Raw genomic sequence first — 25,555 nt, 5'->3', positions numbered from 1 at the left:
AGCGTTGGATAGTGTAGGTGTAAACATTACTAAATGTATTTACTCATTTATAAAATAACAAATCGTTTTTTTAATTTAATTAATCATTAATTAAATAATTATTTAATTAAAATGTAATTAATTCACTACATTTTTAATTAAACAATTAACATAATTAATTACATAATTATGAATCAATTAACTAATTGAAATTAATTAACTATTATTTATCACACTATTTATAATCATTTAAAACATTAATTAATCCTATTTCATTAAGCTTTATTCGATTTTGTTTCAAACCATAAAAGCATACAATTAAAAAAAATATACAGTCATGATTTAACAAACAACATACATTTTAAAAGGAACATAATCTCAATAGGTTAAATAAAATTAGCTGACCCAGTTGTTATTAATGTCTATGAAATTTACATGATATGCACCCGCCTAATATTGACAGTTGTTATATGGGGTGAAAGGGTTGAATTGAGGTAGGTTGCTATACTTAAAAAGTCTATGCGGAAAAGAGTTAAAAGAGGGGAAACTGCGCTCATTTGGTGGCCAGGATCTATAGCCCAGCTTAGTGTTGTGATTGGCAGTCTGTTTCCAAAAGGGGTTATATGATTCACTTGGATAAAAGTCATGTAGGTCCCAAGTTGTTATAGGACCATCACCTTCTTGGGGCTGCCACGACTGAAGATAGGGGACAACTTGTCTGCTCCTAAATCTGATTAGAATCAGATCCCCGCAGATATCTTTTCGAAGGGGACCCAACCATCCCACTCTCCTCACGCTGACTATCCTGCCATCAAGGTTATTGGGTAAGGGTCTATTTTTCGATAGCCAGAACTTAACTTTATTTAGCAAATCGCTGGTTCTCTCAGTTTTTCCATGTTTCAGGGGAAGAACCCCCGACAGGATGGACACGAATGGAGCGGCCTCTGGGGGAAGATTAATACGAGGAGTCTTAGTACTTTTTAATCTAGGCTCAATATTGCAATCTGAGGCAGGTATGGGTAGTATTTTAGGGACAAGTGGGCACACAGTAGTGGAAACAGTTACTTGTGTTGGGGGAACTGTGTTTTGCATAGTTTGTTTGGGCAAATTAGGAAGACCAGCCTGGGGTGGACACTTAGATGTAACTGTGTATGCCTGATTGAGTTTAACAATTGCCTCAATCCCCGTTAGTCTGTCCCCCAAGATGTTAATTTTGTCGATCAGGGGGTGGATAATAGTTTTGATCAACTGTTCCATCATGGTCAGTAAAACCAATTGGGGAGAGGATGCTGGGTCATCTAGTTTTTTGCCCTTCTCAGGAGTTAACAGAGCCATGTTAACAGGCGGGTTTAAATCTGATGACACACCCTGCAATTTTGATGTTTTGGTTTGGGACCCACTTTCTCCAACCCCGTCATGTTTCCTTTTACCAGATGTGGCCTTAACGGGAGTTGTATTTTTTGCATTTAATTTTATGGTAGTCGGTAGAAGCCCCTGTGTACTAACGCTGTGAGCTAGCGGACTGGCGTTAGATACCAGGTAGGGTGATGTAACAAGGGTGTACCTGATATTACACATACTGTTTAAGTCGTCTAGCCAAGGGGGATTAGATGCTGTACTAGACGTTTTAGTAGGGGGATCCATGCTGGTAGTGGTATGTTTAAGGTGGGCAAAGTAATAGAAAACAAAACAAACAACTGTACTATTTAATCAATCGTACCACAATGACGATAGTATGCCTGTCTAGTATCTTTGGGCATAAGTTCAACCAGGGGGATATATTAAGTAGGCATTCCCTTATAGGTATGGATAACAGTGTCAAGCCAGATGTAATAGTCAGTGGAGTGGGCAATCAGTGGCTTTACCTCTTCTTAGAAGACCAAGGGGGGTAGCCCGTCCCGGCCTCCTCTGGCCTCTGAGGGCCACAGAGGGCCCGCCCTTTGCCCGGGCTTAGCCCGCGCTGAGTCACGCGCGCGTTCCGCGTGCGCGTTGGGGTTACCCAAAGTTTAAAGGGGGAGACACAGGAGGGGGCGGGAAGAGGACCAGCTGCGGCCGATCAGCGCCGCTGAGCAGGCTGGTCCTCGCAGTCCCGCCTCTGTCCTGGCTGTAGGGCGGGTGATTGCTAGCTGCTCCACAGTCCTTGGGGTCCAGACAGAGTCCCACAGCCACAGGAAGATTCAATATCCCACGAGCGGCTCCCGCGAAGCGGGGGGCCGCGAGAGGTGGCGAAGTGGCCGGCAAGGCAAAAGAAACGGCGGGATCTGTCACAGCAAGAACCCTCCCACGTGTCCCGGTAAGGCTCCTCCATTAATTAATCTATTATTTTATTATATTTAAATTACTTCCCACCCTACTCCCCTATAAACCCACAACCCGCTACGGAACTATTAACACTAAATTCAACATAAAATACACTATTAACTAATAAAATACTACAAAAAATACTACTTTGACTACAAATACTCATTAAAAACACTACATTACTTATAATTATTTAAAAAACGATATTTTTGTAAACTATGTTTTTGTAAACGATATTTATTACAACTATATTAATGTTATCGATATTACTTACCTATCTGTCGATATTCTGGTCAAACTATATTTTTGTCATCGATATTTCTTCCTGTAGATATTTTTGCGGCAATATTTAAGTTAGTCGATATTTTTACGACGATATTCCTGCTCTGTACCGTGTGTATCCCCCTCCGTGTCCTCCATGTTCTCCTCAATCACCAGGGCCTCACTGTCAGTGCTGGGGACATCAGCGCCACCTGTGATGTAAAGTGGACGTTGATTAGTGGCATGCTACGTACACAGTTAGGCTTGCTACATGCATGCAGTCTACCATTCCCTGTCTGCATGCAGGATTGACTGTCACTGGACATGTGGGGCTCTATGGTACAGGTTGGTAATTGTGGGCAGACTACATGTCCCACAATGCAATTGCGCTATGGAGCAGTACATTGGCTGCATGCTTGGGGTTTGTAATGGGATGCACTGGAGTCGTGGACAATGTTAGGGGACAGGGGGTTGCAGTCGCATGGCACTTACCTGGTGTGTCTTGGGTGGGTCGGGAGGAGTCAAGCCGGGTCACACCCACGCAGCCCTGTGGGTCGATGGTCTCCTCCACCTGGTCCTCCATTGGGGTGTTCGGTGGGACGGTGGGCTCCCCTCCACCTGTCGCCAATTGCTCCCCCAGCCTCTCTGCAATCTTTTCTTTTGCCCGCCCTCTCAAGTCATACCAGCGCTTTTTCAGCTCGTCCACCTAGCGCTGGGTCACACCCACGGCATTAACTTTGGCCCGGATGCGCAGCCATATGCGTCTTTTGTCCGCCTCTGGCACCCTTCGGGAGTCTTTGCCACATAGGCTGTTGGGATCCCTGGAGACTCCTTCAATTAGGTGTTTGAGCTCCTGCTTAATTTTGCGTTACCTCTCACTGGTGGAAGTTCCTGCTGCATCCTCTGCCATGGCTGCCACTGTGGTATCTCCTGCTGTGGTCCTGTTGGAATGCTGGAGGGGAGCTCTGGTACTGCTGCCTGTGCTTCAGACTCTCACAGCTGAATGAGGGTGGGACCTGCCTACTTCCTGATTGTGATGTCATCACTGCGCTCAGGATGCGACTTCCCGTTTTTGCGATCTCGCAGTTAGCGAGATCGCAATTTGCGATATCGGTAATTGCGAAATCGCAATTTCAACAGGGGATTCGGCCGATTCTGCGATTATTTACCGATTTCGGACTTCTCGCAATCGGCAATTGCGATCGCTTGCGAATCGCATATTTACATCGCAAAACATCATGAATGCCGTTCTGCGATTTCTAAATTGCGATTCGCATTTACTCGCAATTTAAAAATCGCAGAATTGGACATTGATGAATCTGGCTGTATATCCTCTTTCTCTCAGATGACAGTTTCTCATGTGTTTTCCTCTTCTACTGTCTTTTGTTAGCCTCTCTTTATCACATCGTTCTCACATGTGTCCACCTCTATTTCTTTCTCCCTTAGCTGTGCCTGTTTCATTTGTCTTTCTGTCATGTCTCTGACCTGTCTTCCTTTCTCTGTCTCTCTGCAGGATCTTTTTCACTTATCTCTACCGTCATCACCTCCCTTTTGCCTCTCTTACAGCTATCTTATCTCTCTAACTCAGCTGTTTATTCTCTCTCAATCCTACACACATGCGCACACACACGTCTTTGACTCTCAGGCCCAGATTACCAATCCTTTGCATTGTCCTTGCGTCTCGCAAGGCGACACAAGACCAACACAAAGGCTTCAGTAATACTTACAGTGCCCTGCAGGGCTAATGTGCGCCGCCTTGCATGTCTTTTTAAAGAACCGTAAAGTAACGCAGTGGCTTGCACTGCATTGCATTACGTTTCAACTTGGGAGGCATTCCATTTGTAGAGCATGGGCATTCCCATGTATTCCCTCATGGATTTTGGTGCGTTCCAGCAGTGCAGCGCAGCGCAGCACAGAAACCCTCCTTGCTGTGCTGTCTGATAGGGAAAGGGCAGGAAAACACCATATTTAACATAATATGGTGTCTTCCTGTTCTTTGCGAATGAAGGGGCACAATGTGCTGCCTAGTGTCTATGCGGGCACCCTTGCACCATTGTGAAAGGGTCCCTGTGTTGTAAGCAGGATTGCATTGTGCAGGAACAACACCTACCGGCACAAAAACAAATTTCCTGAGCCATTTCCTCTTTTTATCTGGGCTGCAGAATGTAGCACACATGGAAAGAGGAAAAATGAGGAGAAATAAAGATATTATTCCTTATTACGCCTCCCCTGGGTATGCATAGTATTTTGCCACATTCCCTGGCCTACCAGTATAGGTAAATGTCGGAATGCACCACAATTCATGGGTTGGTGCGTGGGAACACCCACCTTCCACCCATGGAACGCCTCCCTGGGGCAGAGTAACTCAACGCAGCGATGTGTGCTGCGTGGTGTTGATTTAGGTTTATCAAACCACGCAGGGCCAAGCATCATGGCGTGGCTTGATAAATCGAACTTAAGAGTTGAGTTGCCCAAGCGCCCCATTGCATGGTGCAAGGGCAACACACTCCCTTGATAAATATATACCCTAAGCATATGAGTGCGTGAAAGATTTGGTAAAGGTTCAGTCTCATCTCCCCTTAATTGAATCCACTGAATCTTTGATTTAAATACAGCGTTTTGTCTATCACCCTAATGAGTCCCGCAACATCGTTAGAATGACAATCTTCATCAAATTTGAGAACCAAATGTGTACTGGGTGAACTACATTTTCTTGAAAGATTGGTTTGAAAGACAATATCAAAAAAATGATGTGCACATTGCCCTAGGCCGGTTCCTTGGAAAAAGTTGTTTTCATTCAGCCCACTGCCCTTGCAACAGAGTGTAGATCTTTCATGCTCCTGCTTGAAGCCATTAGCTTGATTTCAGAGTCATGTGTATATCAAAAATGATAGATTAATACTTTGTCAGTCGGCAGAATGGCAGCCTGAGTTAATTCAGAAGTAGAAATGTCATTGTAGCTCATTTGCCTTCACATGGCCAAAACTTTAGCATAATATTAAAAGATAATGGACTCTGAATTCAATCTTAATCTGCCATATACATTTTGGGGCACATTTATTATTATATCACACAATGCGGCACGGGATGGTAACTTGCTGCGCAGAAAGAGAGAGCAGAAATGCTATTCACATAGATATAGAGCATTTCTCGTTGTTACACCTCTGTTGGGTAGGCACACTATTATGATGCAAACCCAGGTTTACAGGTCTTTATTAATTTGGGTTTGTGTCAGAATACATGGGTGGATGCATGGGAACGCCCATGCTCACCCATGTAATGCCTACCCAACGCAAGGCAGTGCTATGTGCTGCATTGTGTTACTTTGTATTTACTAAATAACTTGTGGCTTAGTAACTGCCAATACGGATTTTGCATTGGGGCTGCGCCACAAAAGTGATGCAACCCTAGCGCTAAATCATTGCATTTCTGGGCTTCTGTCTAGAAGACGCAGGTCTGCTCGTGATTGGACAAGATGTCTTCCTCGATGTCGTCAGGGAAAAATCCAGACATATTTTTTCAGTAGATGTGTCTATATTACCCAAGATTAGTTCATTAGAATACTTTTTGATGGTGCTATTATTCTCTTTTGGAGTCTTCCACGACGAGGGATCAGCACTCCTCTGTTCTTCAAACCTACCGCCCTGGGACCAGTGGTAAACCCGATAGCACCAATTGCATCCATTTATCGCTGCAGGAATACCTGTGCAGCGGAGAAAGCTGTGGATGGAAACCAATTTGATGGGCAAGATGAAAACAGAATGAGGATGCTTTGGATAGGTGTTGTACTGCACGATTGTATGTACTTTGTCGGATCCATTAGCATGGCAGCAGAGAACACCCATGCACTCCATTTTCCGCTTCGTCGCTGTTCGTGGACTGTGCATAATTGGAAACGTTATTCCTTCTGAAAAAAATTGCCTTGGCACAGGTGTTAGGGCTAGAGCAGGCGTTTTCATCTGATCACATGATCTCAGACCACTTGGGGTTTTAATTTCCATTTAAGAGCCTTAATTGTTTATTTTCAGTTATTATGCATAATATCAAATAGCGCATACAGCAAATGTGTTTATCAATAGTTATTCACACCAGATGGTATCAACGATAACATTAGACCAAAAGTGATACAATTAATTTTTTACTGACTTCATTTCCATCTTGTATACACACAGATATTGGAATGCATAGAAAATGTTTGTATTTATTAACAGTGTTGCAGGGTATCAGCTGCTGGTTTGGAGTTAGCCACCATGAGTCCCTGCCCCGCCATGCATCAATATAGCATGGACTGTTTCACGTGGGTGCGTGCAGTGGAGATGGGCTGGTCCCGAGGAAGACGACAGAACTTCTTTCAGAGCTCCGTTCTCATCAGAAGTGTTCATTGTCCTTACTTTGGAGGGACAGTAGACTGCTTGAAGACCTCAGACAGGGCTGCAGTTTCACCCCTAAGGACCTGTGATCGCTTCATGTGTGTGATAAAAGGAATTCATGTTCTACCAAATTTGTGAGCCCTGTCATGAACTATGGCCAATCATTTTTTTTAATTGCAAAGATGGTCCACACCTTACTCCTCCACAGGGAAAGAGGTGGTGCATCAGCTGTTTCCACATATGCATATCGAGAGTGGTGCAGCCAGTAAACATCAGGAACTAAGTTTGCCCCCGGTTTGGTTGGGGAAACACACTGTTTTCCCCTGGTCATCTAGTAGTGGTAGTATGAGAGGCTGTAGAAGTAGTCTTCTCCCCGTAATTGACTTGATGTGAGACAAAACTTTGCTCCAGAATAAGCTCATGTGATTGTATCCCCACCAAACTGGTAAGGGCGTTCCCTTTCCCCCACTGCTCCTCCAGCAGAAGTCCGATCCCCCAAACATTGCTTTTAGATGGCCGGTGAGAGGTCCCAGCGAGTCATGATTTTGTAAGCATTTTCCAGAGGTTGTACTTATTAATGTTTTGATTGCTTGGTGCCATATTGCTGCCCTAGAGCACTCTGGAATCCCCAAGTACTACTCCCATACCTGCACATATGTGTTTCTGGATTTGGAATTAAGTTGTTGAAATCCCTTGTGAAACCAGGAAAAGCCTTTACCTCAGAGCCTATTTATAAATAGGTGAGTATAATGGGCAACCCAATCTACCCTTGAGGGCTCAGGCAAAGTCAATGAACAGGTAGGTGTGCCTTCAAGGGATTTATTGTAGAACTCAGTTTGTAATATTCTCATTCACAGTTGGATGCAAGATTTATTATTTGCTTGCTAATTAATTTCTTTTGACAACCTAAATTCTAACTGCACTATATTTTTGTACTACTGAACAAATCACACAAAAATATATATCAAAAGAATGTATAGCAAAACACGGGTGTATGTAAAAAATAGATTTTATCTTAAGAGTTCATGAAGGGTACTTGTAAAATGACACACACAATGGAACAAGCAGGAGAAAATATATTACTCCAGCCTTCACTGTTACAATTGTATACACTTTTTCAATATCACAAACAATAATGTTAAGAAAAAAGTGTAATAGTCGATGTTTCGGTCTCTAGGCTTCCATCTGTGAGACCATCTTCAGGACTATAATGTTTAAAGTAGTTGACCGCTGAATTCTGTTGTAAAAAGATCTGGCAGGAGAGATTGTGTCAGCCGTATCTGTTCGGACGATTGTGTTAATCACTGAATGGGTAGATCTCAGTCTCTCCCGAATGAAAACATATGGGGAGCAGCGTGTTTGCTCTAGCTATTCCGAGATTGCGTCTGGTTAAGCGTATTTAATTGCTTCCAGAGGAGTCTTCGGAGTTAGCAGGTTTAAGCCTGTAGTATCTTTTGTGAACAAATGCTGGGGGACAATCGGGCCTCCAGTGGAGTGGGTGATCTAAAGGGGGTCCCCTATATATCTTTTGGATACCCAATGTCTCAGGAGTGCTAATGTGAAGCTTTCCATGATGGGGAGATGAAAGCGCTGGTATATTTCCTCAGTGGGTAGAGTGAGATAATCCCAACCTTTAAGATCAATGGTTCTTATTTCTGGGCCTCAAAGAGGATCTTTTATTTATCTTAGAAGTTGTCAGCCCATGTAAGCACATTAGGAACCAGGATTTTGCATTGTTAGTAGACCGTCAATAACCTATGTGTGTGGTTGAGAAGAGTTGGCTCTTCGGGCGGGCGTTGATGTAAGTGTACCAAAGCTCTTGGACATTTGCCTCTATCTCTTGCTTTGGTACGTCCTTGTTGTTGCCTCTTAGATAAATATTGCTGGGCCAGGCCCAATTTTCGAGGTCGTCAATTTTGTTTGTCATTATTTGTTGATGTTTAATGGGCTTGATCTGGAAAGCTTATTCATTCTGTTCGGACGCCTGTTTGGCCAAGCTACTCTCTGTCCAATCAAGTTCTGAGATTTCCGCTGTGAGGTCCTGTTCTAGGGAAGTCAGGTCAGTACAAAATTTCTGGAGGAGGATTCTGATGTCCTTCTTGGTAGCTGGTGTTTGAGGTGAACAACCTTTACAACGAAACTTTTACAACGCACTACCATTACAACGCGGTCATTACAACGCAAACCATTACAACGCATTGCGCTGGGGGGCGCTCTAGGATAGGGAATAAGTTTAATTTTCTATCCAACACCTTCCCTAGTGTCCACGGGGACTGGAGTTGGAATAGAAAATTTAACTTTTCACTATCCAGCACCTCTAAGCGCTATGTGTTGTAAAGGTATGCGATGTAAAAACCGCGTTGTAAAGGCAGGCGTTGTAATAGCCTGCGTTGTAACGTCATACATCTGGTGTTTGAGAGCCTTGTGGCTTTTCTGAGTGACTCTCATGAGTTGTGCGTGAGCTGTCAGAATTCTCAAAGCCTGCGTTGGCTTTGAGAATTTGGAGCATGTCTTTAATGGACGTTGCTTTTGGAGTAGTTTTCCTGTTACTAGACATTTCCTTCATCTTTTGTTTGACCGGTGAGCATAGGGCGGCAGCACAAACATGGTTGCACTACTCAAGTCCGTAGTATAGTATGCTAGCCACTTTGGTAAAGTCTTCAGTTGTATGACAGCAGGGCTCGAAGGGGGGGACACACCCACCACTCCTCCAGAGGGGCTTGATTTTACCAGCTCCTCGGTCAAAGGCTTCGGATTGGTGTGATTAAGTCTTGCCTTTTGTGTACACTTTGGATCTAGGTTTGGGGACAGGCGATTGATCCCCTCACACTATTTGGCTTTGGCACTTGTAGAGTGAGCCTGCGAGGCTCGGATGTCCCAACCAGGTTACAGCACCATCCGCTGTCTCTTGAGGCACTCCGTGTGATGTTGTTTGGACCCATACTCCATCAAGGCAGAGGTCTCTGCATGGCAGTTGTCAGAAATGTGCTTGGTTAAGCGGGTCGCAGGACCCCAACCTGTAGGAGATGGTTGTGTGTTCCCCACAGCCCCATATCTATTTGTAAGCTCATCACATGCTTATGGGCCCCTGGTACTCTACCCAGTCTTTCTCTGCCAACCAGGGAAGACCCGAAGGGTCCATGTGTCCTCCATCTTGTGAGTTTGAGAGCAAAAGGCGTCAAGATCGAATATGGCTGACCCATGGGGTTGGGTTATGACCAGCTGGCTGCCTGCCATTGTGGGTGAGCTGGTAAGATAAAACCATGGAGGGTTCGAAATTGAGCTGCTCCTACATGTCACTTCTAGACAGAACACCCTCTAATCATTGTTTGTTTGTTCTTTTATAAATTGGACCTTTTCTGCTTGTATGTTTCAGGCACAACAGGGACCTGGCACATCGAGCCTAGTAGAGACATTTCTTAGTAGGTCTCAGCCTTGGCCACACCCTGATAAATTTATTTCAATGCAACTTACTCCTACGTTACCCACAAGGTATTTTAGGACATAAACACAAAATCTACTTTACCATGCTTCTAGCAATTGTCAAAAACCTCATGTTAAGTACTTCACTATTTACAAGCCTATATAGACAACTTTCCCACAAACCTGGGCTCCTGACATTGAACAAGATTCTACTTAGAGATTGGGGATACAACAGGCCGCTGTCTTATGATCTTAACTTTGAGATGTCTATGTCCAAAGCGAATAATGGATTTCAAATGGGACGCATTATATTGCAGTGGATTATTACTTGTGCAAGGAGGAATTATTCATCCAAAAGTGCAGGAACTCCATGGATGAATGTTGGACACCATGGCATAGGTGGTCCCTTAATTACAGAGAGTGGCCAATCACAGATGGCATACTTTATAAAGCAACCACATTAGGATACAAACAGATCATTCATTAAGTGTGTTTGGTGCTTGATAGTCGAAACACTCATTTTGTCTGATATTCAGTGGTGTAAAGTAGAGGAGAATAACTCACTCGGAGCTCTGTCCAGGAACACCGTCTCAGGCAGCCTAGAGTTTTGGGAGAACATTGTTCTGTAGTTCTTCATTATCTAATTTCTTTGAAAGACTGCGGGGCATATTCTCAAGGAGCTATTGCCGAGTTAACAGCACTTTATCGTAGTCAAAGTTGCGATAAATTTATCTCCCGATTCATAAACTGATGCTAACAGCCCAAATCATCAGTTTACCCACGATAGCAGCATCAAAAAACATTGCCACAGATGAACCTTGCAACTATCACTAATGAGATGCAGAGTAGGTGTTCCCATTCCAAAAGCAGCAACAACACCACTCCGCAACATTCTCAACGACCAGCCAGATTGGCAATAAGAACCCAAAGCAGGCAATAAGGCGCATTAGCAGCAGGAAACTAACACCTGCTCTGACCTGGTGTAAAGTCATACGACAGCCTGCACCAGAAAAGGGATCCCAGCCCACAGCCACACATGAAGAACAACAGATGCCATGGAGCCACTGATCATGCAGCTCGGAGCCCCAACAGGGCCACAACACCCACCAACACCACCCCGAGGCCTAACACCCCCCCTGCGGAGTCTCCCCCTGGGCAAAGACATACCACATCAACTACACAAAATCATGTACCAAAAAATCCTCCTGATGTCGCACAATCACATTTGGTGACATGCATGTGTCATTACAAAAATTAGCATCACACATTCATCTTCGAATTAACAAACACACATTTATTCAAATAAACAAAGAACAGAAATGAAGACACATGGCGGCTTTCTTCCTCTGGCAATCTGGAGGTCACAGCCTGCAAGACACACATCCAGATGAGAAGGTATGTCTTACGCTCATCAAAGGACAGAGAGAGAGAGAAAGAGAGGGAGAAAGATAGAAAGAAGGTAGGAGAGGGGGAGAGGGAGAGAGAAAGACAGAAAGATAGGGGGGAGAGAGAAAGACGGAAAGAAAGAGGGAGAGAGACACAGATAAAAGAAGAGAGGGACAGGGAGAGAGAGTGCCGACACTGCGCACCCATGCCTCACTGCTCACCTGCTGACACCGTTGTGTCTCCAACCACATGTCGGTATGTAGTGCAGTTCACCATGTCCCACATTTGAAACAGATCCGTCATCTGAAACAGAGTCCAGATACATGAATGGCAAAGTTCATACCATTGAACACAACATCATCGCTTGTCTGCCCATGGGCAGCCAGGCAGCTGCACCCCAACCCCTCCCGCTGCCCAGCTGTGCATGCCCGCCCCTGCGCACCCAGGCCTCACTGCTTCCCTTCTGCTACTGGCGTATCACTAAGAGGGCCCACCACATGCTGGTGCAAGGCCCAAGCCCGGGGCCCGCGAACATTGCACCCTCCACATCATGCAGCCTCACTTCGCGGACCACCAGGTCTCACATTTGATTTTGGGTCTTAATTTTGCTATGGCTGAGGACATACCAGTGAACAGGGCATCATCGCAGGCTGCACACCCGCTCAGCCCTTGAGGTGCCACTAACTCTGTGACCCGCGAGGCCATGCCATGTGGTGGTGGGCATGCACTGCCCTCTGGCTCAGGCCTACACTGCAGTCTAGCAGGGCTCACATCGATCGACACCAGTCCGGACCGCTACGACGGGGCATCATCGCAGGCTGCCCCCCGCTCAGCACTTAAGGTGCCCCTACCTCAGTGCACCGAAAGTCACCGTCCTGTGGCGGTTTGCCTGTGCCGGCCACAGTGTATCCGGTGCCACCAAGTCTGTTCCCCAAAAGTCATGGACCCTGTATGATTGGGTATTGTGTTGTGGATGACACTATGTCACCTCCGGCCCTGGGGAATGTGATGTTGCAGGGCCCTAGGCCCTCATGCCTACATGTACACCACACGGATGCACCCAGATAGAGAGGGGAAATGGCGTCCACCACGTGCGCCGGGCCATTTTAATTGGCAGGGTCACGTCTTGTGACCCGTGTGCTGGATGGGTGTGGTATGGGTGTAAACCAGCCATCAGGGAGTGGCTGTGACATGCTGACAACTAGAAGACCTGGGACATGTAGCCTTGTCCCTGTCCCTGTGAGTGTAAGTGGAAGGGGCTGGTCTGTCCTGGCATATGCAAGTCCAGCATAAGGGTGTGAACAATGACTCCCGGGCTCTGGATGTGGTTCCGTACTGGGCTGGACAAGGAAGTAACTAATGCATGTGTCCCTGTCATTATGTCGGCGCCACCAGGACCGCATTCGGCAATGTGTGACCCTGTGACCCAAGTCCAACGACATGAGCAACATGGACATGAGGGGGAATCATTGAGCCTACATTCATCCATACTCCAACACCTAAAAGATCATAGACATGACACATCTGTGTGATTATGTATGTTTAATGTACTTTCAATGGAGTGTTACAGCTGGAGCAGTACAGGGCCATGCAAACCCCACTTTACGATGTTGGCCCGTGAAGGGCCAGCCAGGGTCCTTCAGGGAATGACAAGTCCAAAGGAAGAGGAGGAGTTCAGTCCGCTGTCTGATTGCTGTGTCATTGGCGATCAAACAGGATATGGCATTCCATGTCGAAGTCCAAAGCGAGTGTTGCAGAGTGTATCGAGGGACAGTGGGAGGTGATGATGCAGAGGGCAGAACCAAGCAGAAACAGGCCCTATGGGGGAGATGCATGCTACTGTGTACTTCTTACCACGATGGCAGATTCATCCGCTTCTTCGTCCTCTGCAGTTTCATGTGCCTCTAGTGTGGGTGGTGGTGGTCTTTCTCCAGCACTGTGTAGCAGTGGCACTTCAGGGGCCGGAGGTGGAATGTCAGCCGGACTGTGTGGCATTGACACTACAGGGGGCAGAGATGTGGATGCAGTGGTAGCAGCAGCATGCATCAGTGCCAGGCCTTGTGGCAGCAATGCCATGAGGATGGTCCTGAGGTCTTTGAGGAACCCAGCTACCTCTCACTGGTGTGCAGCCGTGGCAGCTGCTCTTTCCGCCTCCGTCCACTCCATGGTCTCCATTGACCTCCGCATGTGTTCCAACACCCGTGTGATATCGCTAGTGCCACTCTAACTGAACAGTTGTTTTAGTCTCTGAGTCAGGGCTCCAGCGATGTCAGCTATGGTCCATTGGATAGCATGGAGCGGCTGTGGGTGTCCGTTAGGGACCGTGAGTGGTCTCTGATTGGACTTAAACACCCACGTATGGCATTTAGTTTGACTGCCATGCGGTCGAAGCCCACCCGCACTTGTTCATCCAGATTCTCCTGGCACCCCAACACACGGCATTGTCCTGGGGGGCAGCTGTGGTTGTGGGTGCTGCCTGCTGCGTGGTCTCTTCATGGGCTGGGTTCTCCTTGTAGGGGCTGGGATGCCCTGCTCCTGAAGGTGGGGTGCGGTGGCTCTCCATGAGCTGTTGGAGGGCGTCGGAGTTGAAGCTGTGGTGGTCCTCTTCATCATGAGAGAAGAGAGGTTTGGGATGCTTTGCAGGAGGTGTTGATTGTCCCTCTGCAACGTGAAGGGGAGATGCAGTTTAACAATGTGTACACATGTATGTTGTTGAATTGTACCATTTTTCATTCGGACTGCAGGACTGTGTACATTGTGGCTGTTTGGGGGGAGTTGCCTATTTGATGGGGGTCAGTGGACATTGCGACAACATGTTGGATGTGTGTTTGTACTTGTACGTTCTCAGCTCACATTTCCGTGCAATGCCAAATGTGATTGGCCAGTTTCTACACACAAGCAGCATCTGTTGTGTCCTGTTGTGGACGTGTTGCGGTTTGTACTGCCTGGTTCTCAATGTTGATGTGTCCTGCAAATCTATGACAGAATATCGACTGACATAATATCGACCTACAGAACATCGATACTGGAATATCGAAGGCAAGTATATCGACACCCTATCCACAACATGGTAAGTACAAAAATATCGAAATCAAAATATCGATGTTAAAAATATCCTAATTTAAAATACCGTTTTTTTTCTGTAAAAAAATAGTAAAATAAAGTAAATAATACTTATAAATAAAAGAAACCTATTTAAACATATTCAATAATGTTTAAAATTAATAAAAAATACATATTGAATAATATAACTTTAATTAAAAATAAACATAACATAAAATATATACTTACCTAATAATACATTTTAATAACTATTTTAATTACTTATACATTATTAAAGTATACTATAAATTACAAAAATATCCACACACATAAAATAATAACATAAATAAAAATAAACAAATATATTTATTAAATAAAAAAAATGAAATATACTTTCAATATTTTTAAACTTAATTAAATACAACAGTATCTAAAATAATACAAAAAATATTAAACACATAAATAAATAAAACTACTATTTAAAGTCCAAAGAAAACTACAGTAATGAAAGCATTGGATAGTGTAGAATGTAAAATTACTATTCCCACTCCAGAAAATTAAACAGTAGGGTAAGCGTTAAATAGCGTAAGGGTAAAAATTACTATTCCCACTCCATAGAGTGAAACAGTAGGGAAAACGTTGGATAGCGTATGGGTAAAAATTACTATTCCCACTCCAGAGAGTGCAACAGTAGGAAAAGCGTTGGATAGCGTAGTGGTAAAAATTACTATTCCCACTCCAGAGAGTGCAACAGTAGGGAAAGCGTTGGATAGCGTAGGGGTAAAAATTACTATTCCAACTCCAGAGAGTGAAACTGTAAGGAAAACGTTGGATAGCTTAGGGGTAAACATTACTATTGCAACTCCAGAGTGTGCAACAGTAGGGAAAGTGTTGGATAGCGTAGGGGTAAAAATTACTATTCCAACTCCAGAGGGCGCAACAGTAGGGAAGGCATTGGATAGCGTAGAATTTAAATATAAAATACTCATAAATAATTTTTATATTTAAAATAATGTATAATTAAATTTTTAAATAAATCTAAATCATTTACAAACAATTAATAATTATTAAAAGCAATTACATTTGAATAATTAACAATAAATTAACAAATACCAATACATATTAATTAATAAATATTACTCACCAAATAGTAAATATTAAACAATAAAATATTTTTAATTACAAAAATATATATTATTTAAAATAATTCACAATTAAAAATTATTAAACAATAAAATTAATTGTATACCAAATAATGCTTTTTATAAAACATTGATTACCAATTAATTACAAATATTTTCAAATTAATAAGAAATAATTACCAATTAATTGCCAATAAACAAAATGATTTACCAATTAAATAATTAATTACCAATTCCGAAAAGTATTTCCCAATTACAAACATGAAGTACCAATTAAAAGAATTAAATAACAATTAAAAACATTAATTACCAATTAAAAAAATAACATATCAATTAAAAAAATTAATTATAAATAAAATAATTATCCATAACAAAAAATATATAAATCATTAATTAATTACAATTAAATTACTTCCCACCCAATTCCCCTATAAACCCACAACCCGCTACAGAAATAAAAACAAAAATTAATTAAAATTAATTTTTAATTCCTAAAAATTATTAATTAATTAAGTATATTTTAATTACTTCCCACCCTATTCCCCTATAAACCCACAACCCGCTCCGGTACTAAAACATAAAAATTACTTAAAAATAACATTATTAATATATAAAAATAATACACATATAATTAAAAAAAATACTTAAGAAAAACATATTACACATACATAATTAAACACATACAAATATCGATATTAGTAACATCGAAATTAGTTACATCGATATATATGCTATCGATATTACTAACTTCGATATTACTTACATCGATATAAATAAATTCAATATCACTTACCTAAGGGTCGATTTTCTGTCCAACGATATTCTTGACATCGAAATTCTGTACCTTCGATATTTCCAACTCGATATTTGTGTAGGTCGACAATTAGGAATCGATATTTAGAGTGTGTACCGTGCCCTGCATGTTATGTGTGTTTGTGCTTCAATTTGGGGGAGTCACCCCTGCAGCCCTGAGTTTGCTGCCCTTTCTCCCTTACGTGCGGTGTGCCTTTGACTTCTATGCTTATACGGTGCTGAGAAGTTGCGTACTTGGGTACATTGGTCTCTTGGTAGGATGTGGGTGTCTGGGGCATGGTTTGTTTGCAGATATGCTCTACTTAATTGTGCATTTGTGCCATTGTGCCCATCGACCCCGTCCTCCCAGTCCCTGGTCGTTACTCCCCCTGCTGTTGTTGTGTCTGGTCATGTTGAACAGTGTCTCGTCCCCTCACTCCTGCCACCGTCTACCCACTGATGACTGTGGACACCATTTCATCCAAATCGTCCAGTTCCTCCTGTGGCGCAGGACTCCCACCTCCAGTCTGCATTGTTGCCTTCCGGTTGTTGGCAATTTTCAGCTTGGTTTTGCGCTTGACGTCATTCTAGCACCTCTTGACCTCTTCCATTGTCCTCTTCAGCACTCCGAAAGCATTTATCTTGTCCACAATGGACTGCCATAGTCCATTTTTTGTTACCAATGACACAGTGGAGGTGACGAACAGTTGTTGATGGTGTTCTACCACCTCTGTTATCAGGATCCTGTTTTCCTGCGGACTGAAGCGCTTCTTCCTACTTTCTTCTCCTTGTCCTTCCCTGACCCCAAGGTCCCAGGCTGGTCCTCCGGGGGGCTTGTGGGGTTCTGGTTCTCCTCTGTACTTGCTCTGGCGACATCCATTGTGCTTCGCTGTTGTTTGGCATTTGTTTGTCTGTTTTTTTTCTTCTTTTATGGTGATTTTTCCCACCGACATGTGGGATTTGCAGGCCTGTTACTGGTTTTCGCTGATTTTTGTATCGCGATTGGCCTCATCGCAACTTTTTTCGAGTTTGTGTTTTGCATTTTTGCGGCGTCGTGATGACTTTATCGCAGACATTTGAGGCGTTATCGTGGGCCTATCGCATGGTGCCTCTGTGTTATGAATACTTAGTTGACACATTATTATTTTCCCGCGATGGACTGCGATATGAAGAATTGCGTTAAGCTTAATTTGCGGTACTCATCACACGTTCTTGAGAATATACCCCTGCATTTACTCTCGCCAGGTCAACCAATGTTTGTTTAGTCCTTAATAAATACTGAACTAAGATTTTGACTATAAATTAAAATGCTGATTTAAATTTCCTCGCAGAATACAATACATTTGGTGCTGTCCTTTACTTTTGACTGGTGCGGGAGGTGAGGCTGAGCGTGGTAGGAAAGGATTGTTAGTTGGAGAGATGCTCCATGCGTCACCTTTAGTCATCATCTGTCTTTGGTGGGAGTGGTGACACACAGGTGATGGAGTGAGTCTCGGTAGTAAATACATCTTATTTGAACCACTGTTAAAAGATACAACTGTAGTAATATAAGAAGGTTAAAGGTCAGGTACCTGTTCCATGTATATTTTGATAACAGCCCAAAGTCTTTTCATGCTTATTTTTCGAATCAGCCATCAGGTGATCACAACCCCTCTAATGCTGCTTAGGACCTTGGCCCTCGAGTGCCACATATATGTCACTTACTGAACTATTATATTATGTCATTTAACTGTGTTCTTATTTGTATAAACAGGGGCCCGACTGCCTAACAGAACAGGTCCTGAAAGAACTGACAAAAGATGGCCGCATGTTCCTAATTCCAGCCACCATCAAGGGCAGATTCATCATCCGCTTCACCGTGACATCTCAGTTCACAACCAGAGAAGACATACAGCGAGACTGGGGCATCATCCGAGAGACAGCCACCCGAGTGACCAACCAGCATCACCCATGGACACCGACCCATGCCTTGAACCAAATGAAAACGGCCAAAGAGAATACTGTTTCTAATAAGCCTTCCCTGGGGACAGGTGGGAGCAAAACCTCTTTCGCCAAGATCACTGTGCAGCCTAGAAATGAAATAATCAGTCCAAAGTATTGGGTCAGTCAAGCTTTTGAAGAAGAGCAGGGCTCACCTGATGACTGCTTTCCAGAAGAGGATTCTGCTGCAACCAAACATAAGTCATCTTCTTTCATATACAGGTATCTGTCTGTCCAAGAGACAGAAAAGAAGTCCCGTTCCCTGAGTTGCAACAGTGTACCATTAAATGGTATCCGAGAGATGACCAATCAGAAAGCAGTGCCTATGGATGATGCTGCAGGAAATCAGTCTCACACAATAGGCAATATATTTTCCAAACTGCCTGAGAAGGTGATCATTTTAGAAAAAAATGCCTTCAAAAAACTAATTAAATTTTATAGCGTTCCTAGCTTTCCAGAGTGCAGCATTCAGTGTGGTCTGCAACTTCCTTGCTGCCCCTTACAGGCCATGGTCTGATTCAGGATGACAGTAGGAACTGAAGATCATCTTGTAATATGGCTAATGGTCAATATTCTGTAATTGTGTTTAAAGCGTACACAGTGTTGGAAAATTACAAATATGATGTGTGTGCGTCAAAGTGATCAAGTACATATGTTCTTCATTTATTAGACAGCCACACATTTAATAAAACAAAATAAGTGTGTCATAAACAGAACAACTCTGCGTGCTATCAAACGACAAAGAAATTAGTATGTATCTTTGTCACAAGACATGGAAAAAATGTGTTCATGTCTATGATCAGGAACCCTTCTCTTGGATTGCCATCCATCACTGAGCTTCATTTCAGCAGGTAATTCAACTTGGATTTGAAGACTGTGGGTAGGGTGCACTCTAGAAAGCGGACTAAAATAGGGAGCGTAAAATCTCATTGAAAGGTCTATGAGCCAGTTTCATAGGTCCTGATGTGAAAGATAGTGTTTGCAAAATACTGGTGCAAATTACCACCAGAATTTTTGCGGCCAATGTGAAATTTTATGAACTAACCTATGAACTAATAGGTTGGTTCGCAAAATTCCCATTTGGGGTGGTTTGCAATCTGACCTGCCTTGTGATTATTTATGAGATAGGTTGAAAATTGTGATTTCCTGAAATAGGATACCATCATAGAGATGGTGGCCTTCTACGGCCTAAAGAGTGATATCTTTAAATAAAGTCATCTTTTTATTTTAAAAGCAGACAATTTTCCTTATTGGAAACAGAGTTGAGTGAAAAAAAGTGACATTTAAAAAAAATTAAGTTTGAGAGTTAGCGATCATCTGGACCACTGCCTCTCTTCAACAGTTTTTTTAATTCACATGGCTTACCATCACAGCTCGGGAGTCGGTGATTTTTCAATGTTTTGTGACCGAATACATCGCCTAAAAAATGCTATTTGAAGGGATGCCTATAACACACCCCTTCCAAATAGGGATTCCTTATAGAGTCAAAAGCCCTTTTTAGGAGTTGATAATTTACAGACTCCTAAAATGGGGTCTGTACATATTAAAAAATAATTATTATCATCATAAACAGTCAGAATCGCTGTTTACGACCGTAATAATGTTTTTGTTTTGTATATCAGAGCCATATTCCAAGAGTAAGTGAAACATAGTGAATGAGACTGAAGTCCAAGAAGTGCGAACCAGCATTTTTTTTTTTAATCTACATTTCTTATGAAAGTAATCAGGTGAAAATCGTATTTTATCATTCGAAACACCCAAATCCAGCCTGAAAGGCCACTGAGACACACAGACACACAACGTGTCATATTGCCTCTCTCACTTCCTCCTTCTCTCTCTCTTGCTCTCTCACTCTTTCTCTTTCTCCCTTCCTCGTCCCCTCTACTTCGCTCACTCCCTCCCTAACCTCTCTCATTTCTGCTAATTCTTTTAAGAGCATTTGCTTTGACTGCACTTCTATGGTAACCTCTATACAGATTGCAGGTAATACATGGCTACGTGTGTCCCATCCATGCCATTGGGCTCTACTCTGTTAGTCCTGGATGGACTCTACAGAGATCTGTTCAATCAGACATAGCACTAAATTAATGTAGACTGCATGCTTTCTAGCTGCCACTCCTCTTCCAGCCAATACACACCTAGATGCAGAAACCCTGATCTAGGACAATCAGTAATATTACATTTGGCAAGGTACATGCAGATGCCATAACTCTTTATACGTAAAAAAATATCTCAGCAGAACAGGACAACCCCCCCCCCCATACTTGTGGGTCAATCACCCACACTAGCCCCTAAAAAGACCAACAAGCAATGCCCAATTATCCAACCCACCTCTTTTCACACGTCTGCCTGTCTCACAACACTGAAGGTGTCAATGTTGTTTCCATACCCTCGCCTCTGATCTTAATGTGCTGGTCCTACTTGAACTTTTCATCGAAATGCTTTGGAATGAAAACATAATGTGGGGGTGGTCACAGTTTGAAACTATAATTTGTAATTAAAAAAATGAGTTGTTTCGAGTTTCAGCATATTATATTAGGTTTTGAACACTATGCTGTTATTACCCAGCTTATCAAAAAATAATGAACACGTGTACCTGACAAACAATGATGCAGCAGAAAATTAAGAAATAAAGAGATTGCTTCAAGAAACTACGCACTTTTGTTTTCATTTATGTCAGTTCTGGCTTTTTTTGTCTCATGAATCTCCTCTACATATAAAAAGAGTATTTAGCTTAAAAGTGACTCAAAGAAACATTTAGATACCTTGATTAGCACATTTAATATTAGCACTTTTCACTAACGAAGTGAATTAATCATGCTGCTTATCTTTTTTTAAGGTAATAGTTTTTGTTTGATGTTAAAAAATTTATTATTATATTCAAAACAAAACAAGGGCAAAATTACAAATATCCAGTGTATGGAAACTTGAGATATATAGTTTCAAGGGAATGAATGCAGTAAAGTGCTTAGAAGCAAGTAGCGCCTATAAAAGGTAACCTAGGTTATGCTGTACTGGGCACCGGCTACATGACCCATGCAGGCCCCGGTGAACAAAGTACATTTATTGGTCGCAAACAGAGAGCTGTGTTGATCTTCTCCATGCAGTGAAGGTGATGCGTCAGTTATGAAGATGGAAGCCAGAGTTGAGAGGCATCGAGCAATGTGGGAGATTCTGCCATGCAGTCGAGGGGATGCATCGATCGCACTAAGCTGCAGCAGCTGCGACATGATGTCCAATGTGTCGATCTCTGCAGGCAAAGCGCTGGTTATGAGGCACTGCGTTGATTTTAATCTTGCAACCGGGTTGATGTGCCGGTTCTTCTACACACAGACAGGGGATGCATCAAAATCTGTGTTGCCAGTATGTGGGCCACTTTCAGTGGGACAGGCACAGTAGCAAGGGCAGAGACTTTGATACCCTGAGTCTCAAGCATCAGGAGGCAAGCTAACAAGCACTTGGAGATCACTTGGAGGCAAGGCAGAGTCCAGCTCTCCTTCAGCAGAGTCAGAGAGCAGCAGGACAAGAAACAGAAAAGTGGGCCTTTCAGATCAGCAGTCCAGTTGAGTCCTTTAAGCAGCATGCAGTTCTTCTGGCAGAGCTTCAGTTACAAGTACAGTGTTGTCTGATTTTATGGGGTCAGAAACCCAGTACTTATACTCAAAAGTGCCTTTGATGTGAGAATGGCTTCAAAGCAGCTCTCTGAAGTGCACACATATCTCTTTCAACCCAGTCCTGTCTGCTAGGTTATTTGTGGAGGGTAATCAGTCCTTTGTGTGGGGACAGGTCACTGTCTATTCAATTGAAGTGTTAGCCCATGCCATCCATCTGGCCAAGGCAAGGCCATCAGAATGTAGATGCATATAGCTGGGTACTCAGATACACCTATCCTTCCTATTTTGTGGCTGTCTAGAGGGAATGCATTAGGTGTAGCTATCACCCAGCCCAGAAGTGTATTGGAGACAGGCTGGAAAACACACAGAGTTCTAAGCACAGAGAAATTCCCACATTCTAAATGTCACAGTTCTAAAATAGTAATGCTAAATCCAACTTTACCAGTAAGGAGGATTTGCCATTACCATTCACACATATGAAACATGACAAAACTGCTATTCTCTGATCAGGAATTACAGATTAAAAGTGTATTAAGGAATCCCAATGCTAACCTATGAGAGGAGTAGGTCTCAACGTAGTGAAAAACAAAATAGGTTGTTTGTCACTACCAGGAAACGCTAATCATACCATTACATGTCCTACCTTTGAATTACACAGCATCCTGCCCATACGGCTACCTAGGGCCCAACTTAGGGATGACATATGTGTATTATAAGGGGTGTTTCAAGCTTGGCAAGTAGTTTTAATTGCCAAGTCGAAGTGGCAGTAAAGTATGCACACAGGCCCTGCAGTGACAGGCCTGAGACCGGTTTGAATGGCTACTCGTGTGGGTGGCACAACCAGTGCTGCAGGCCCACTAGTAGCATTTGACTTACAGGCCCTGGGTATATGTCATACCCAGGGCCGGCTCTATGGCAGTGTGACCGGTGCAACCGCACAAGCACTGACTTGGGGTGGGGGCGCTGTTTTTGCTATTATATGCACTTAAAAGCATTAGCTGCTACCTTCCTTGCCTCAAATTTTCAGGCACCAATAAAAATGTCAAGATACTACTGGTGATTAATGTTATTCCTAGAGAGAGATCAGAGGTTTGTCTAGTGGAAGTTTCGACTAATGGTAAGGTAGCACTGAGGGTTAATATGCTTACTGCAAAGAACGTGTACCATGCAGATCACAAAGTGCATATATTGTAAATTGGTAGGTTAGTGCGTTACTGCTTTTCGAAGAGACACCATTTTGTTACTTGCAGTTTATAAGTAAAAATACTAATCTGGCACAGTGAGCTATTAACTGTCAATGATGAGATGCATGTAAACTGCAAGGTGTAGATTAAAGTGCTGTGATGTGTACTCCAGTCTTTCATTATACTAATGTTGCAAACAGGGTTCAGTTGGGTAGAAATCAAATCTTATTATTAAAGAGAACCCCCAACCATGCTGTTGCGTTTCTGAGCTTCTGCTTCACCATAACAAGCATTCTTAAACTACACTGCCTACCAGTATGGATGACATGTGACTCCTACACCTTGCAGCCTTCTGTCTTATGTAACTTATTCTATAAAGGGATTTACACATGCATGATTGATTGCCTCTGGGTAACGAGTGATTGATGGCTCTGACACTCTACACTGGTATGAGTGGTGCTATAAACCTAATGAAATGCATCTGAGTGAGAGAGTGGTTATGGAGACTTGAGGAGTACTGTTAAAGGGTGGTTGTGAGGGAATCCTTGGCGGGGGTGGTCAGTGGGGGGCGCCAACAAACATTATCGCACTGGCACCATCAGTGCTAAAGGCGGCCCAGGTCATACCACTTTACAAGGGACTTATTTATAAATCAAATATGCCAGTCAGGTATACAACAATGTCACCATCTATAGGGGAGAAGCACATGCATTTTAGTACTGGTTAGCAGTGGCAAAGTGCTAAGAGTCCTAAGGCCAACAAAAAGGTTCTGCAAAAAGTGGAGAAAGGCAATAAGTTTGGGGTGACCCTTCAGAGAGGGTATTTTGCCACAACATCTGACAAAGTAAACTTCTATTCAGCCATGGTTTTCAATCTTACCAGGAGAACTCTCCCTAGGACCTTGATTGTGGAGACTAGCAAGAATATTGGCTGATAGCAGCAGGGATCTTTCCTGTCACCCTTTTTAGATCTCGCCTAGCGAATGCAGCGCTTGCGCTGCTTTTGCCTTGGCGAGACTATTGTTGTTGGTTTGGTTCGGAAGGGAGACAAACCATGTGCACACACGGACAGGCGATGTGCACGCTCGTGGCGTCTCTCTCTAACACGCTCCCACTGCACGCTTATGTTCAAATATCACTTCACCTCAGCTGCACACTGTCTCTCCTCACTTATGTGTTCCGGTCAGGCAGGTGGAAGTCCACGGAACAGCCGAAGTATCTACCCAGGGGCCTGCTGTAGACCGTGACCTTCTCAATGTCCAGGTTGAAGGTTAGCAGTCTGGTGAGAACCGGGCATCTTCAGGCGGCACTCTTCAAAGGCCGGAGTAAGGAAGGGCAGGGGAAGGTGGCCGGGGAGAGTGGCGGTGTGCTGCTGGTCTGCAGGAATATTTACAACAAGGGGTGGTGAGGGACAGAGTCTCTGAATTAAGCAGAAAGCTCTCACCCAGTCAAGAGATCAGGGCTAGATCCAACACCGTTTTTTAGCTCACTGCACCATCCCAGTTTCAGAACCTGGCTGTATGCAAATTAGTCTGTTCCTGTCCCAGTGCATGATGGGAACAGGGCAAACCAAACTACAAAAGCCAATTCTTACACTGGGCCAGGGACAGACTGATTTGCATATAGCCAGGTTCTGAGCTGGGATGGGGCAGTGAGATAAATAACGGTGATGGATCAAGCCCTGATCTTTGGACTGGGTAAGAGTGGTCTGTTTAACTCAGACACTCTGTTCATCACTACCCCCTTTTTGTAAATCGTTTTTGGCCACTATAGGTGTGGCAGGGTATGCTCAGACATGAGTCCCTTTCTCACTGCTCCATCAGGATTCAAGCAAGCCGGGCCGAAGAAGGCTGAAATGCCAGAAACCGGTCCCCGGTAGCTTGTCTCCTTTCTGGTGAAGAATTGGCTTGGTAGTTTAGTCTGCCCTGTTCCCATGATGCACTGGGCCAGGGACAGACTGATTTGCATATAGCCAGGTTCTGAGCTGGGATGGGGCAGTGAGATAAATAACGGTGATGGATCAAGCCCTGATCTTTGGACTGGGTAAGAGTGGTCTGTTTAACTCAGACACTCTGTTCATCA

At 43.5% G+C, this 25,555-nt stretch overlaps 1 protein-coding gene across 1 annotated transcript in view; it reads left to right on the top strand.

Moving 5' to 3' along the window:
* Nucleotides 1-21,328, top strand: part of HDC (histidine decarboxylase) — a 247,775-nt gene extending 226,447 nt beyond the window's left edge. Inside the window, exon 12 of the mRNA XM_086958246.1 lies at nt 18,450-21,328. Coding sequence (XP_086814372.1) covers nt 18,450-19,193 — 744 coding nt within the window. The 3' untranslated portion in view covers nt 19,194-21,328. The remainder of the gene's footprint in view (nt 1-18,449) is intronic.
* Nucleotides 21,329-25,555: the final 4,227 nt, after the last annotated feature.

Source organism: Lissotriton vulgaris, chromosome 2_1 (genome assembly GCF_964263255.1).
Source record: "Lissotriton vulgaris chromosome 2_1, aLisVul1.2, whole genome shotgun sequence".
In the NCBI taxonomy this organism is placed as follows: domain Eukaryota; kingdom Metazoa; phylum Chordata; class Amphibia; order Caudata; family Salamandridae; genus Lissotriton; species Lissotriton vulgaris.
The sequence above is the reverse complement of the archived record's forward strand: the minus strand, read 5'-3'. Positions and strand labels throughout refer to the sequence as shown.